The following is a 15005-nucleotide window of genomic DNA, read 5'->3' on the forward strand; positions in this document are numbered from 1 at the left end:
CGCCGAGTCCAGTCCCAAGGCTCCTTGGGCCAGCTGGGGGCTGAGCCAGAGGCCAGAGGAGCAGCTTCACCAAGAGGAGCCTTGTGAGCACTGGGCATACGTGCCAGGCCCCGGGCTGAGGACTTCACAGCCGGCACTCACTCTGGGCAGTCGCTGTCCCTGTCCCTGTTTTATAGCTGAGGAAGCTGAGACTCACAGAGGCTCAGTAACTTACCTGAGACCTTAGAGCTGGGGGTAAAGACAACTGGGATTCGAACCCAGGTCCCTGCCCCACAGCTTCTCAGGCAACCATCACACATCCGGTGGGGGCCCTCCCACTCCCCCAAGAGGTTCCCCCCAGACCCCAGGCACCACGCCCAAGGGAAAGGAACTTGATGGGGGGGACAAACAGTCCTGTGGAGATGAAATAAGCATGTGGCATGAAGACACAGGCGACAGGTGTAAAACAGAGGCTTTAATCCGAACAGCAATGAAGGCGCACAGGGGCTGGGGGCCCACGGGGACACAGGGAGTGCCAGGAAGGTGGTGGTCTGAACCCTGGGAGGGGGGCAGGCACTGCCTGAGCCTCTCCTCAGAAAATCGTTTCTATGACTCTTGTCCCAGCCTTTGCCCAGGCCACCGGCCCAGATCCAAGGGTCAAACCCCTGAATTGTGCTTCTTGGGTGTTTCTCCTTCCCAAAGGGTATCTGGACCCAGATACGGGGTGGGAGTAGCAGACAAGGGCAGGCCTGGGCATAGGCAGAGGAGTCTGCAAGAATCAGGCCCAGGAGCAGCTCTAGAAGAAAATTCTGGAACTGACAGGCTGCTCCCAACACCTCCTCAGCCCACAGGGGCCTGCCCGTCCTCACAGCCAGAGCCGAGGCTTGGGGACCATCACTACCCCATACTGGACATCAACAGGCGAGTTCAGGGAGGTGGGAAGACGAGGGAGGGGGCTTTCTGAGCCCTCCTGCAGCCCACCCACACCCTCCCCGTCCAGAGAAGCCCAGGGCCTTGGAAAGGCAAGCGGCAGGGAGGAGGAGACAGAAGTGGCCGTGAGAATGTACCAAGAGGAACTCAGGTTCTCCCCCCCACAACCGGCCACCAGCCCCTCCCCAGTCTCTGCCACCTGCTCCCAGCCAGAGGAAGCTTTGGAAAAGCAGGCCTTGCCCAGCGAGCCCTGAGTGAGCCCTGCAGGGCCCTCCCAGGGCCCCAGCACCCACGCACAGGGAGTTTCCAGAGGCTACTCTCAGAGAAGACAGGTGTGGCTATGGCTGAAAACCCAGCAAAGCCCAGGGCCAGAGAACAGAATAGCAGAAGGAGGCACTGAACCCCGGTGTCCAGAAGCCCCGGGTAGCCGTCAGTAGGAGCTGGGTCACCAGCCAAAACAGCCAGGGTGCACACGAGCCTCAACCTCCAGCCCTCATACACCTGGACACCCACCCAACCATGGCCTGAGAAACTGACCCACCGGTGGGGAACAACCGCTCCAACCCCAAGAAAGGAACAAAGTCAGCAAAATACTTTCCATCCTCACCATGGCGCAGAACAGCCTGGGTCTCAAAATGGAACTGGACAGAGGGAAAGAAAGGCCAGGAGTGGGAGCAGGGCCCAGGGACCCTGTCCCCGCCCCTCTCTTCTTGACTGTCCACCATAGCAGAAGTCAGGAAATGCCACACTTTGGTCACTTTTCCCAACTTGGGTCCTTCAGCCTTATGGCTTGAGCCTTCCTCAACCCCGCACTCACCACCCACCCCAGTAAACAGCCTCTCATCAAACAGAAAGAACAGAGGAAGGGGGTGGGAGGGTCGGGAAGGGCCCGCAAGGCCTGGATGGCCGGCTGCTCCGCCCTCCTAGCTCGAGACAGGCTGGATGGGCAGCAGGCTCCCGAACTTGAAGTGCTGGATCACCGGAAACTTCTCCAGGCACTGTGGGGGGGAGGGGGGGCAGAGAGGTGAGAGCCGCCTGGCACCTGCCGGGGCCTGCGCAGGGCTCCAGAGGCTCGCATCGGCGCAGTGCAGAACGTGTCCACCCAGGGTCTGGGAAGTGGCCCCCAGCCTGTGGGAAGCGCAAGGCTTCCTATCTTTTCCTGACCATCCAAAGACCCCCCCACTCCATGATAATCGGACCCACCAAATAATGAGAAAGAGAGAGACAGAGACAGAGAGAAGGAAGACAGCCCAACTCCCCAAAGCAGAAGCCAAGGAGAGGCAGTCAAGGGACATCACTTGGCCCAGAGGCAAAAAGAACCTTCCAGATCATTGGGGGACCCTCTAGTCCAGGTCCCAACCCTGGTCAAGAGGAGTGGAGACACTGGGATTCAAGCCTGAGAAGGGTCCAAGGCCCATTTTCTCCAATTTTCAGTTCTTTGGACTGAAAGAGGCATCTCGGCAGTTCAGAGAGACACCGAGAACAGCCGCAGCCCCTCAGCTGCAGGACGGTGCCCGGCAGCCCTGTGTGTGGGGCAGGGAACACGGGCACTGCCGGGGGGTGGCCTACTCCCCCGAGCCAGCTGTCCGGCACCTCAGACCTGGGGCTCGGGCAGAGGAGGGGGCATGAAGGGAGCAAACCAGGTCCCCAGGCAGCCAGACCCCAGGCCCGCACCCCTCTGCCCACAGGCCTTGTCGGTAGCCGCAGCTCCAGGGTCTGAGGGCCAGACTCCTCTCAGAAACACCCGGAATGTGCTGGGCACCTCCTGGCTGGGGGGGAACAAAACTCACGGCCTCAGAGGGTTGTGAGTTCCATCCTGTGACTGTGACCTAAACTTCCCACTGACGCAGAGGGACAAAGGCATGCCATGACTGGCCCAGGTCCCCTCACCTCAACAGCCAGCTGCAGAAAGAGGAGGTCTCCGCCAGCTGTGTGTGTGCATGGGGGGGGGGGTCCATAAGGACTGAATGAGCCGAGGAAGGGAGCAGGAAAAGGAACACTTTCACTTTTCTGTGCAGTGGAAGGACGGAGGACCGAGCTCAGTGTGGGGGCACACGCCAGGCCATCCGGGCTCTGGGCCTGAGGCAGAGAAAGTGGGGAGCAGCAGCTGGGGTGGTCCCTGCGGGGAGGCGCAGAGCAGATCGAGGCCGGAGGCTAAGGCAGCTGCCATTGTGCTTATGTCATGGAGGAAGTGGCGGGAGTTTGTAAAGGGGGATGGGGGGGCCCTGGAATTCCAGAGAGGATCAAAGGTCAGTCTGCTTCTAGCTGCAAAGGCAAGAGGCCTGGGAAGGGGGTGGGGCAGAGTTCTCTCCACTCTGCCCTCAGGGACCCTGATCAAGCCTCCCAGGCCCAGGGAGGCCAGGGGCTGAGCTAAGGCAAGAGGCTGCGTGGGGCAAAGAAGTCCGGAGCTCCAGGGTGACAGGGAAAGGGGGCCTCTGGTCAGTCCCTTCTCCCAGCTTAGTGTCCCCAGGGTCCCACCTATGTACCAAGCAGAGCAACACCTCAGTGCCACCCCGGACAGACCTCCCAGCTGGAGGTGCAAGCCTGGAGGCCCTTCTGGGCCTGGTGACTGCAGGGGGAGAGAAGGTGCTCTGGGCCCTGACCAGGCCCTTCTGGAGGGAGAGCCAGCACAAGAAGACAGGCCCCGCCACCCACAGGGCCCCCAAAAGCATTTGGTTCCTCAGTTCAGAAAGGCTGGTCAGGCAGCTGGTTCCAAATCCTGAAGCCATCTAATGTGGGGCCTCTGTGATGGCTCCGGGGACAAGCTCCCCGTAAGCAGCCAACTCTGGCTGGCAGCACTGGCCTCGCTAACCCTCCCAGACTCCCAGACTGCTGGGCTCCGCCCCAGACTGAGAACTGGTCTGGGAGAGCTAGGCCTTCCCTCGGACCTCTGGGCAGACACCATGTGATCCCACGGACTCTCAGGACCAAAGACCAGGAGCCATCGGCTACAGTGCTAACCACCACAGAGACTCGGTCTTCTTAAAGTCACCGCGTTCCGGCCCTGGCCGGTTGGCTCAGTGGTAGAGCGTCGGCCTGGCGTGCGGAAGTCCCGGGTTCGATTCCCGGCCAGGGCACACAGGAGAGGCACCCATCTGCTTCTCTACCCCTCCCCCTCTCCTTCCTCTCTGTCTCTCTTCCCCTCCCGCAGCCGAGGCTCCATTGGAGCAAAAGATGGACCGGGCGCTGGGGATGGCTCCTTGGCCTCTGCCCCAGGCGCTAGAGTGGCTCTGGTCGGGACAGAGCGAAGCCCAGGATGGGCAGAGCATCGCCCCCTGGTGGGCGTGCCAGTTGGATCCCGGTCGGGCGCATGCAGGAGTCTGTCTGACTGCCTCCCCGTTTTATAGCTTCAGAAAAATACAAAAAAAAAAAAAAAGAAAGTCACCGCGTTCCAGGGTTGTCCTACCAAGAAGTCTGGCCACCACACTGCCTGGGACGGCTGCAGGCTCACACTGCGCCTGTGTGCGCCCAGGGCTGGAATTCCCCGTTTTCCGGAAGGGCGCTTTGTTTCCTGCTCACGCTCCCTTCAGTTCGTCCTGAACTGTGGGGGGTTTGGGCTCTGTCTCCCTTGTGTTGAACACCCACAGAAACACTGCAATGATCACACATGGCTGTTTGTCCTCACTAAACCATCATCATTTTGAATCTTAATTTGCTCCTCTCTCATCATCTGTCAACCCCGAGTTCTCTGTTTGCCCCTGGAAGGAGCAGGTGCAGAAGGAAGGCAGGGTGTCCTATTGTACCCTTCAGGGCCCTAGTCAAGATCAGACGAGTTACTCAGGTAAGAGTCCGCAGAAAGGAAAGCATTTAAGACCCCAAACAGGAAAGGCACCAAAGAGTCCTGCCAGTGACATACAAGGATGGGGTGGGGGTGGATGAGGGCCCTTTGCCCCTCCAGTACTGTACACGTTCCCCTGCAGTGGGGAGGGCTCAACAGGGCGACAGAGTTCCCACCAGCACCCACTGCGAGACTGGTGGGGCGGGGATGTCAGGAACAACAAGACCCCCAGAGGGCAGTGCCCTAGGTGCTCTCCGGGCAGGAGAAAGCCAGGGCAGAGGGCTGGTGGGGCAGGGATGTCAGGAACAACAAGACCCTCACAAGGCAGTGCCCTAGGTGCTCTCCAGGCAGGAGAAAGCCAGGGCAGAGGGCTGGTGGGGCGGGGATGTCAGGAACAACAAGACCCCCAGAGGGCAGTGCCCTAGGTGCTCTCCAGGCAGGAGAAAGCCAGGGCAGAGGGCTGGTGGGGCGGGGATGTCAGGAACAACAAGACCCTCACAGGGCAGTGCCCTAGGTGCTCTCCGGGCAGGAGAAAGCCAGGGCAGAGGGCTGGTGGGGCGGGGATGTCAGGAACAAGACCCCCAGAGGGCAGTGCCCTAGGTGCTCTCCAGGCAGGCGAAAGCCAGGGCAGAGGGCTGGTGGGGCGGGGATGTCAGGAACAAGACCCCCAGAGGGCAGTGCCCTAGGTGCTCTCCAGGCAGGAGAAAGCCAGGGCAGAGGGCTGGTGGGAGCCCGGAAGGAGCCTGCGCAGCCCCAGCAAGCAGACTCTCCTCTCAGATTAGAGAGGTATGTGGGCTGGAACCTAAACACAGGATGTGAAGTCCAGAGGAAGAGGACCGGAGGGGGAGGGGGCGGAAGGGAGAAGGCCAGGCCCGGTCAGTCCCGCACCATTAACCCCTTCGGGGCCACGCAGAGTGAGCCAGGCTGACGGGAAGCATTTGTACTACCAAACCACACCAGCCCACCAACTCCCTCTCCTCCCTGCTCGCTGCCCCTGTGCGCAGGACCTGAGAAAGCCCTGGGTATAACGCAGTAGACCCGGAGAACCTCCCCACAGGAGACAGAGGGCCGAAGGTCAAGAGATGGGCGCCACAGACGGTAAGAGACTCGTCTGAGGCAGAGCAGGGACTCGGGAAGCCACCACTGCAGGGCGGGAACTTCCCATCCAGGCCCCTCCCCGGCCAAAGTCAAGCAGTCCAGATCTGTCTGCCCAGATGTGGAAAGAAAATGTCTCCTCCCAGCTTGCAAGAGAAAAAGCCACCTCTGTGGCTGGGAGGAGGGTGCCAAGGAGGACGGGGAGAGAGGGCAGGGGACACCCTCAGGAGCCCAGCAGCCACCTCCCAGCCAGGGGAGCTCCAGAAACTGACAGGGGAAGGCGGAAAAGGACCACCTGAAGTGGTCATTAAAATGCTGGCTCCCACCTGGCCAGCGGTCAGACACCTATGTTTAAGAAGCACCACTTGGGAAGATCCCTCCAAAGGATAAAACTCTTTCCCAAGCATGTCTATTTCTGTGTCCCCACAGAGCACAGGCACAGAGCTGAGGGGGGCCTCTGGCCATCTGACAAGTGGGAATGGAGACCCCCAAACCTCCACCAGCAGCAGGGCCTAGCCTCCCTCACAGTGCTTTGTTAACAGCCCCCCCACAGATGGAGAGTCGGAGGCCTCACGTGTCACAGCAGAACAGTGGAGTGGGCCCAGGGAACAGCAGCCCCCACTCACCTCGGCCTTATACATGCGGATGAGACCCTGGTTCACCTTGGACCAGGTGGGGACAGCACTGATGTTCCACAGCTGGTTGGAGTGCTCTGCAAAGGGGCCCGTCTTCATCTGGAAAAGAGAGCACACAGCTGGCAGGGTGGGCCACTGGGAGCCCATGCCCTGCTCCCCTGTGGCAAGGTCAAGCATGCATACATATATACACACACACGCTCAGATGCATGCACACAGACACGGACATATACACATGCGCACACACACATGGGGACCTGGCCATGGCATCTGCCTGTGGGGGACAAACACACACACATACAGGCACACATGAATGCCAGAGACAGGGTCCCTCTTGGTCTGCAAGACCCACTGGGGAACCCCCACTCTCCCTCTTTCTTCCACGGCCAAAAAATGGGGATCTGATTCCCACCACCTACCAAATCTAACACTCTTAACAGCTTCAGGGAGATCTCTACCCAAGCTCCCAGCTGGCTCTCACCCACTCCTGAGCCACAGGGTGCCCTGACAGCATGCGGACCCACTCCTGCCCAGATAACCAACAGCAGCAGCCTGCCTCCCCCCCCCCATCTCTGCCCAGCCCAGATCCACACACAGGCTGGGCTCTGCCATGGGGCACTTGGTCTGCGCCTGGCACCGGCCGAGCTGGAAGAGGCCAGGGAGGGTCGGTGTGAAGAAGGGTCAAGCCGGTTAAGCCCAGCCCAGGCGTCGACTGCAGACGTGGACTGGGGGCACGTGCAGCATTCAGGAGGAAGGGCCGTTTAGAAAGCCAGCCTGACCTGACCAGTTAGCGTGAAAGGGATGGTGACCACACCAGTGTGGAACAGGCAGGCAGGGGCAAGGGCAGCTCTGTTCCTTGTCCCTCCTTTGGCCAAGAATCTGGCCTCTGGGAAGGAAGAAGTTCTGCAGCAAGCCCAGTGGAGTTCCCATGACATCAGAAACCACAGCACTGAGCCGGGGAAGTCTGCGCGTGCCCCTCACACAGCACGAAGCCGGCACACGTGTACTTAACAAGCAGTTCAGTCTCCTAAACACTGCCCCCTCCAGCTGAGAAGCAGCACTGAGGCTGGGGGAGCAGTGTGCAGCACCCTGAGCCCCAGGCTTCAGAAAAAAGAGTCTGAAAAGCAAAGAGGCTAAGCTGGCAAGAAATCATAGAGTTGGACCCTGAGAGTGTGGAAGGTTCCAGAAGAGGCTGTACATGGAGGCGGGGCTGAGGGAGAGCTATTCTGGGGAGAAAGGAGGGGTCCAAAGCGCTCTCTGCATATCAGGCATCATAAGAATCAAGGCCAGGAGCACATGGCCATCACCACAACCCATTGCCACCCCTGCCCTTCAGCAGAAGTCTCTGCTAGGTGACCGCTGCTTCAGTAAGGAAAACTCCTACAAAACTGCCATGTTACCCGTTACTCCGGTCTCCTGGCCCAAGTTCCCAAAAGCCTAACTCAACCCCCAGGTTCAGACCACAGGCCCCCTCCTCCAGCAGGACAGCCAGGCGCCCCAGCCCCAGCAGGCACAAGCCTGGCCTTCAAGGGGCTTTGTTCCAACCAGCACCCTCAAGCAGGCTCCACCCCCACCCCCGCCCACCCCCTCACCCCGCCCCTTCGCCAGGCTCTCTGTCCTTGGGGCCAGGGGCCAGCCCACTCTTGCACACTTCCAGGCCCTGAGCTCAGCATGCGGGGAGCACACCACTGGGGGGGACCCCGGGCACCCTGCTGATTCGTCCCCCAGCAGCCCCAGGGACCTGCTCGGCAAGGACACCCCAGCCAAGGCAGGCAGATGGACGCTGAGAGACCAGAGGCCCTGCTTCCTGGCCAGCCCCACCCGCTAAGGGCATGGCCCAGGGGCTCCAAAAGGTCTCTCTTGCCTGCAGGCAGAGGCAGGAGGAAGCCCAAGCTCCAGAGCACCAGGGGCCCCGCCCCCCTACCCATGAAAAATCCGGAGATGCTATTTCTCAAGAGAAGCTGCCCACTCCCACCCCCAGGCCTTCAGTGTCCCAAGGTCTCCCTAAGTCCTTCAGACGAGTTCAGGGTGGTATGGCCGTAGACCCCCTAAGTCCTTCAAAGGGAGACTTTGCAACTCTGGGAAAGGAAAACAGATTGAGGGGGGGAAAGGAATGGGGGCGAGAAGACAAAAAAAAATTAGCTCATTCTAGCCACAAAGGGAGAAGAGAAAGAGCGAGAACAAGCAAGCCAACTGCAGTCCCGCAGTGACCCCAGGGGAATCGTGTGAGTCAGAGCAGCCATATTGAGCAGGAAATTACTCACAGACGCTGCGTTCCTGCCTCTCCACTCCCAAGAGAATCGGCCTTTTGTAAATGGTTCCTCTGTCAGTAACTGAGGGGGGATGGGGTGGGGGGAGGCTCTGCACAGCGCCTTCCTGTCAGCTCCTTCCCTTCCAGCTGAAATCTGATCCCTCCCTTCCCAAAACTCCAAATTTAGAAGCCAGATTGAAACTGAAATTCTTTTCTGCCTGCCCTGGGCTCTTAAAGGCACCAGGGCTGCATTTCCTGAGACAACAGAAGCTCTACAAGGTGGGGTCCCTCTTCCGGGATGCCCGGGGCTAGCAGGGCAGGTCCCGGGCTTCCCCAGCCCCACAGGAGACCAACCAGGAAGAGAAACCTAGATCCATTTCCAACTTCTTGTTTTGTTTAATCTCCTGGCTGCCCAGCCCTAGTGATCCCCAGATCTTGAGGGAGCACCGCTCCCTTCCCGACCAAAGCACGCAGAACCGCACAGCCACCTCCTGGCCAGGGCATGCCAGGCCGGGTCACTAGCTCATCCACGACCTTGGCAAAGCGCAGGTCTGCAGTGGAAGAGGGCAGGGGCTGGGGGTCGCCTAGATGCTGCAATTGGTAGCAAGGCCAGGCCAGGTGGGCATAAAGGGGGTCCTCATGACAGCCAATTTAGTTCTGGGGCACACCCCTGCTAGCGTCCAATGTTTACCACCATACCCAAACACCTAGACCCCAAGTAAAAACTGTAAGACTGAGAAGTCTACAGCCTGACTCCTCTGGGTTCACGCCTCTCAAATGTTACTAAAACCTTCTCCAAGTTCAATGTGCCTTTAGCGCCACCTAGTGGCCAGTGTAGGACTTCTCTAGCAGAGGAACTGGGTCCCAAACTTTGGGGAAAGCTTTTGGGGTTTTATACCAGCATAACCAAACACAATATGCAAAGTTTTAACCTGGAGTCAATTCCCGTATTACCTGAGGCTCCACCTGACCTTCCTCCTTGTTAGTTACTGACAGGGATCTAGGACCCAAAACAGCCTTTTACCCCCATGTGAGCCAAGCCACAGCTCAGTATAAAATAAATGTGCACCCCTTCTCCCCTCTCTGCTCCTCCAGCTCTTCCTAGGGCCCCCAGAGCTCTGCAGACCCTGGCATTCCGCCCTGGATGGAGCAGCACGCGGCTGGCTCTCGCAGCAGTGAGCTGGGCTGCCCGGAGTCCTTCCGACCTTGGTTCCGCTACACTGCTGAAGGCAGCAGATCTGAGAAGGAAGGGGCGGCCGCCCAGCCGTCAGTCCTGGGTCCATTTGCTGACTTTGAAAAACGTGTCATTCCTCTCTGGCCTCTGGAGTTGGGCAGGAGCCTGAGAGGAATGCTGACCAGGAGCCCAGAGCTCTGGCTGCTTAGCCAGGCTTCTCCCCTCCACAGGGTTCAGCAGGGGCAGCCAAGCCAGCGCCAGGCGTACCAGGGACAACACTGGGCCAGCAGACAGGACAAAGGCACCAGGAAGAACAGGGCAAGACCCGCCCAGACAGCTGAGCCAGAGCGCCCTCTGCAAGTCTGGAGGGTTCTAGGCAGGAAGAATGAAAGGCCCCCTCCAAGAGAGGCTGATTGTCACAGTCAGTCACCTGAAAAGTGTGTTTAAATACAGGTTTCTGGCTCTCAGACCCCAAAATTCTGATTCAGAAAGCTGGGATGGGGCCCAGGAATGTGCATTTCCACAAGCTCCCTGATGATCTTGAGGCTGCACTGTGGGAGACCCAGCTAAACGACCCCTGCTGTGGGCTGGGGTCCAGGCCTGCCTGTTGTCACCTGTGGCACTTCACCTGGCCCATGTCCTCAGGCCCTGACAGAGATGTGTCCCCTCCAGGGCTTCTCCAACTCCTGCAACGGTCTCATCCTCCACGACCTAGCACAGGGAGCTAACTCCTGCAATGGTCTCATCCTCTACGCCCACACACCCACACACAGAGCTCCACAGACCTGCGGCCACGCCCACAAGGTGCTGACCCCACCCCCTCCAGACCCTCTGCAGCTGTCACCAGGTCCAGCTGGTGAGCGCCTGGGCTCCGGTAGAACCCCAGAGCACGGACTTGGGGGAGAGATGCTGGCCGGTCAGAAGCTGACTTAACCTTTCGGAGAGGTTCAGTGGGGCTTCCCCCTCAATAGGCCCCCCTCCAGGGCCAGCTCGGCTCCTCTGGCCAAGGCGGTCACCAGCATCAGCCCCTCTCAGCCTGGAGGCCGCCCTGGCTTCTCCCGCACCCTGTCCGCTCACCTCAGTGATGAACAGGACACACTCCAGGAACATGTAGTCCTTGTGGTTCTCACTCACAGCCTTCTCGTCAACAAAGTGCCTGGGCTCCAGATACGGGTGATCTGGGAACAGCAGAGCCCCAGACTTCAGAACCAGGCGCTCCCACCGCCAGAGTACCTCGGCCCACGCGTCCACACCCACCCCAGGAGCACAGTCCTGCCTGTGTGCCCCGAACACTGGACCCCACAGGAGCAGCCAACGGCCCTGTGCGTGCGTGTAGTCTGTGTAACAAGCTCTGGCTCTGCTCTTCTAACCACGTGACTTGGCCCTTCATCTGTGCAACGGGGAGAGGAGCAGCACCTCCCTGGGGAGGCACCTCGCCGCTGCTGGGTCGCACCAGACAAGCGCGAGCACAGAGCAGCACTCGGCATGGGGCCTGCACAGGCGCCGGCCAGTGGCTCCCAGGGTCGCTGAGAGGCCTTGGGGCTGATCTACCTGGAGTACTGGCAGCAGTGCCCAGCACAGAGCACATACTCAGCAAATGGTCACTTAATAACATTATTTTGTAGGTAGTTAAACCTACGTCGAAACAGAAGCTATCACTGCACCCGCCCACTTCGGCTTGCCCATGGGAGAGTGGGACACCCCAGAGCGGGCCCATGGCGAGCAGCCTGCTGCCCAGCGCTGCCCGGCTCCCTGATGGCCCCTTGCACAGGGCTCAAGCACAGGGGATGACATTGGTCACTGAGTCAAAGAGCCTCTGATCTTCAACACGAAACCCCGCAGCTGCTGTGAGGAGCGGGGCACATTTCTGACGAATGCATTCTGCACTAGGTGAGGGCCCCCGCCCCAGCCCGGTCACTTCCCATTATTTTGGCAGAGCTCTGCCTCCGCCCCCACCCGCCACGCCACGTGCGCACAGCAGAGGGTCGACGGCCAGCAGCTCTGTCAATAGCCAGTCTAATGCCTGCTTCCCAAGCTGTCACTGTCTGGGCAGGAGGAGAGGGAAGGACGGAGGAAGGGGGGAGGACACAGAATGCACTCTGGGGGCAGAGGGTACCTATCAGCTGTGAGCTGCCCCAGATGAAGGGCAGGAACTGGAAGTCATCCAGGCCCCACACTCCCTGGCTGCCCGCCGGCTCCATCCGGTAGGTTTTCTGGAGTTTCCGCATCACCTCAAGGTACCTACACGGGACGGTGGGGACGAGAGGACAGGCATCGAAGTGAAAGAACAGTCTCAGCCCTCCCGCCCCTGGGAGGACGAGGCCGGGCACAACCACCTCAGAGTGTAACTGGTCTAGCTGGTGAAAACCCACACGCACCAGTGACGACAAGCTGGTGTCCCAAACAATGCAGCTTTTTGTTTTCTCCCCCATTCAGCCTGCTTTTGGCCCAGGAAAGGGCAAAACACCTCCTGGGAGAGAGAGGCAGTACCATCGACTCCTGACAATGTTGAGACCCTGGGCAGGAGCTCAGCCTCTGACTTCACCTGCCACTGTCGTCAGGGGCTGCCACCGAGTCACCGTGGAGCTCCCGCAGCACGGCATTGCTGGGGTGGGGCCTGGAACACACCTGTGCTCCCGGGCAGGTGACGGGTACGGGGCAGAGCCTGGCTTCCCGGGCTCAGCCGGCTCTGTGACCTCAGTGAACAGGCTCATTTCTCTGCCTGTGTCCTCAACTATAAAATGGAAATGACGGTCTAATTCCTAGGGTGACTGTGAGAATCACAGTCATGCATTGAGTCACAACTGGGACATGTTCTGAAAAATGCACTGTTATGCGATTTCGTCGTCCTGCGAAGATCGCGGTGCACTTAGACAAACCTAGTAAATGAGCTGTGTGTAAAGCGCTTGGCCCGTGTCTCCTCGTGGAGAGCACACGGAAGCGTTAGCAATCCTTACGCCACATTTCCTTCACTTGTTTTTACTTGAATTTGAACCTGTTAGAAGAAGGAGCCTTGGGAAGCCCATCCACAGCCGGAGCTCGATTAGGACAGGGCAAGAGAGCAGCCGCCTCTCAGGAGAATGCTCTAGCACACCGGCCGGCCGCAGACACGAGGAGAGAGCCCCCAGAACCCCCAGTGGCAGCCGCCCCTCCCGCTCCCCCACTCACCGACTGAACACCTTGAAGACGATGGCCACCTGGTCGTCCACCCGGAGCACCCCAATCTTGCAGAGGCAGCAGAGGAAAGCAGCAAAGGCTGCTTCGTGTCCTGAGCAAGAAAAACAGACGTGTTGACAGCCTTCCAAATAAAGGAGGGGCGTTCTGGTCTCACCAGTGTCCAATCACTGGTGACTGCCCAAGGGGTCATCCAAGGAGGGAGGTCAACATGGAGAAAACGGGGTCCCTTCCCCACCCAGAAATACTGGGGCCCCTTTGAGACCCACCAGTACTGTAATTCTACTCCTAGCAGGCCCACAATGTTGACTTCTTAAAAAGGCATTCACCGTATTTCCCCATGTATAAGACGCTCCCATGTATAAGATGCACCTTAATTTTGGGGCCTGAAATTTGGGGGGGAAAAGAGCATTACATAAAGTTATTGAACTCAGGTTGTATTCATCATAAAATTCATACAACTCCTCATCACTGTCAAAGCTCCTATCCATGAGCTTATCCTCGTCTGTGTCTGATGACGAATCACTGTCTTCATATATTGCCTCTTTCTCAGTTCCATCTATGGCATTTGAAATGCCACACTTCTTAAATGACTTGACAACAATCTCAATCTTGATACCATCCCAGGATCTCTTCACCCAGGTACAAACTTCTCCTATAGTTGGTTTCTTCACTCTTCCTGCAGGTGTCAAATTGTCCTCAGAAGACTTCATCCATTGGTTCCACTCGTCTCTCATGGCAGCTTTGAAGGGTTTGTTAATGCTGACATCAAAGTGATTGGAGCTGGGATGTCAAGCCTCCAGGTATGATGGCAAGTTTTGTTCTTTGCTCTGCAGCAATCTTCTTTGTGTTTTTTGTTATGTGTGCCCTGAACTGATCAAGTACCAATAGGGCAGGTTTGCGTAAGAGCCCACCTGGTCTTCTCCAAACTTTCTCAAACCAGATCTTCATCCCATCCCGATCCATCCAACCCTTGTCATGAACGTGGACAGTCACTCCTCGAGGAATGTCTTCTTTTGGCATTGGTTTGCTTTGAAAATCAACATAGGAGGCAGCTTGGTTCCGTCGGCACAAGCTAGAACAACTGTATAATGGCTCTTTCCACGTCCACTCATCTTCACAGTTACACTTCTTATCAACAGTTCTGATACTTGGGACATCAAATTGAAGGAGGATTCCAGTCTACCTGAATCATTACCAGCTAGAAGCAGCGGTCATTGGAACTTGGACATGAGCAGCAAAGTATAGAATGGTGACAACTCCAGTGCCATGCGGACTTTTCCTGGATGTGGACTTTTCCTGGACTCCTGCTCCCTGTGACAGCTCCTAACAGTCTGAACTGTGGTTGGGTTGCATTTTTCAGGAATTTGGCATGGTGATGGGGCCAACTTGGACTTGGTGAACATGTTAAGGACACTACTCTTTTTTTTTTATTTATTTTATTCATTTTTTTTAGAGAGGACAGGGAGAGACAGAGAGAGAGAGGAGAGAGACAGAGAGAGAAGGGGGGTTGGAGCTGGAAGCATCAACTCCCATATGTGCCTTGACCAGGCAAGCCCAGGGCTCGAACCGGCGACCTCAGCATTTCCAGGTCGACGCTTTATCCACTGCACCACCACAGGTCAGGCAAGGACACTACTCTTTTATAGATTCTTTCTGTATTGGCCAAGAGTTTGATTAAAGGCTTTTAATCACTGTAAAAAAAATAGAGGACTGGATAAAGAAGATGGGGCACATATATACCATGGTATACTATTCAGCTAGAAGAAATGATGACATCGGATCGCTTACAGCAGAATGGTGGAATCTTGATAACATTATGCGGAGGGAAATAAGTGAATCAGAGATGGCCCTGGCCGGTTGGCTCAGTGGTAGAGCGTCGGCCTGGCGTGCAGAGGTCCCGGGTTCGATTCCCGGCCAGGGCACACAGGAGAAGCGCCCATCTGCTTCTCCACCCCTCCCCCTCTCCTTCCTCTCTGTCTCTCTCTT

The 15005-nt window shown here is 57.9% G+C and overlaps 1 protein-coding gene across 1 annotated transcript in view; it reads right to left on the reverse strand.

Annotated features, from left to right (window-relative positions):
• Positions 1 to 433: 433 nt before the first annotated feature.
• PTPA (protein phosphatase 2 phosphatase activator) overlaps positions 434 to 15005 on the reverse strand; it is a 35049-nt gene continuing 20477 nt past the window's right edge. The window contains exons 6-10 of the mRNA XM_066255987.1: positions 13011 to 13110; positions 11959 to 12083; positions 10920 to 11020; positions 6409 to 6516; positions 434 to 1907 (exon numbers count right to left, since the gene is read on the reverse strand). Of these exons, the coding sequence (XP_066112084.1) occupies positions 1833 to 1907; positions 6409 to 6516; positions 10920 to 11020; positions 11959 to 12083; positions 13011 to 13110 (509 nt within the window). The 3' untranslated portion in view covers positions 434 to 1832. The remainder of the gene's footprint in view (positions 1908 to 6408; positions 6517 to 10919; positions 11021 to 11958; positions 12084 to 13010; positions 13111 to 15005) is intronic.

This window comes from Saccopteryx bilineata, chromosome 2 (assembly GCF_036850765.1).
Source record: "Saccopteryx bilineata isolate mSacBil1 chromosome 2, mSacBil1_pri_phased_curated, whole genome shotgun sequence".
Lineage (NCBI taxonomy): Eukaryota > Metazoa > Chordata > Mammalia > Chiroptera > Emballonuridae > Saccopteryx > Saccopteryx bilineata.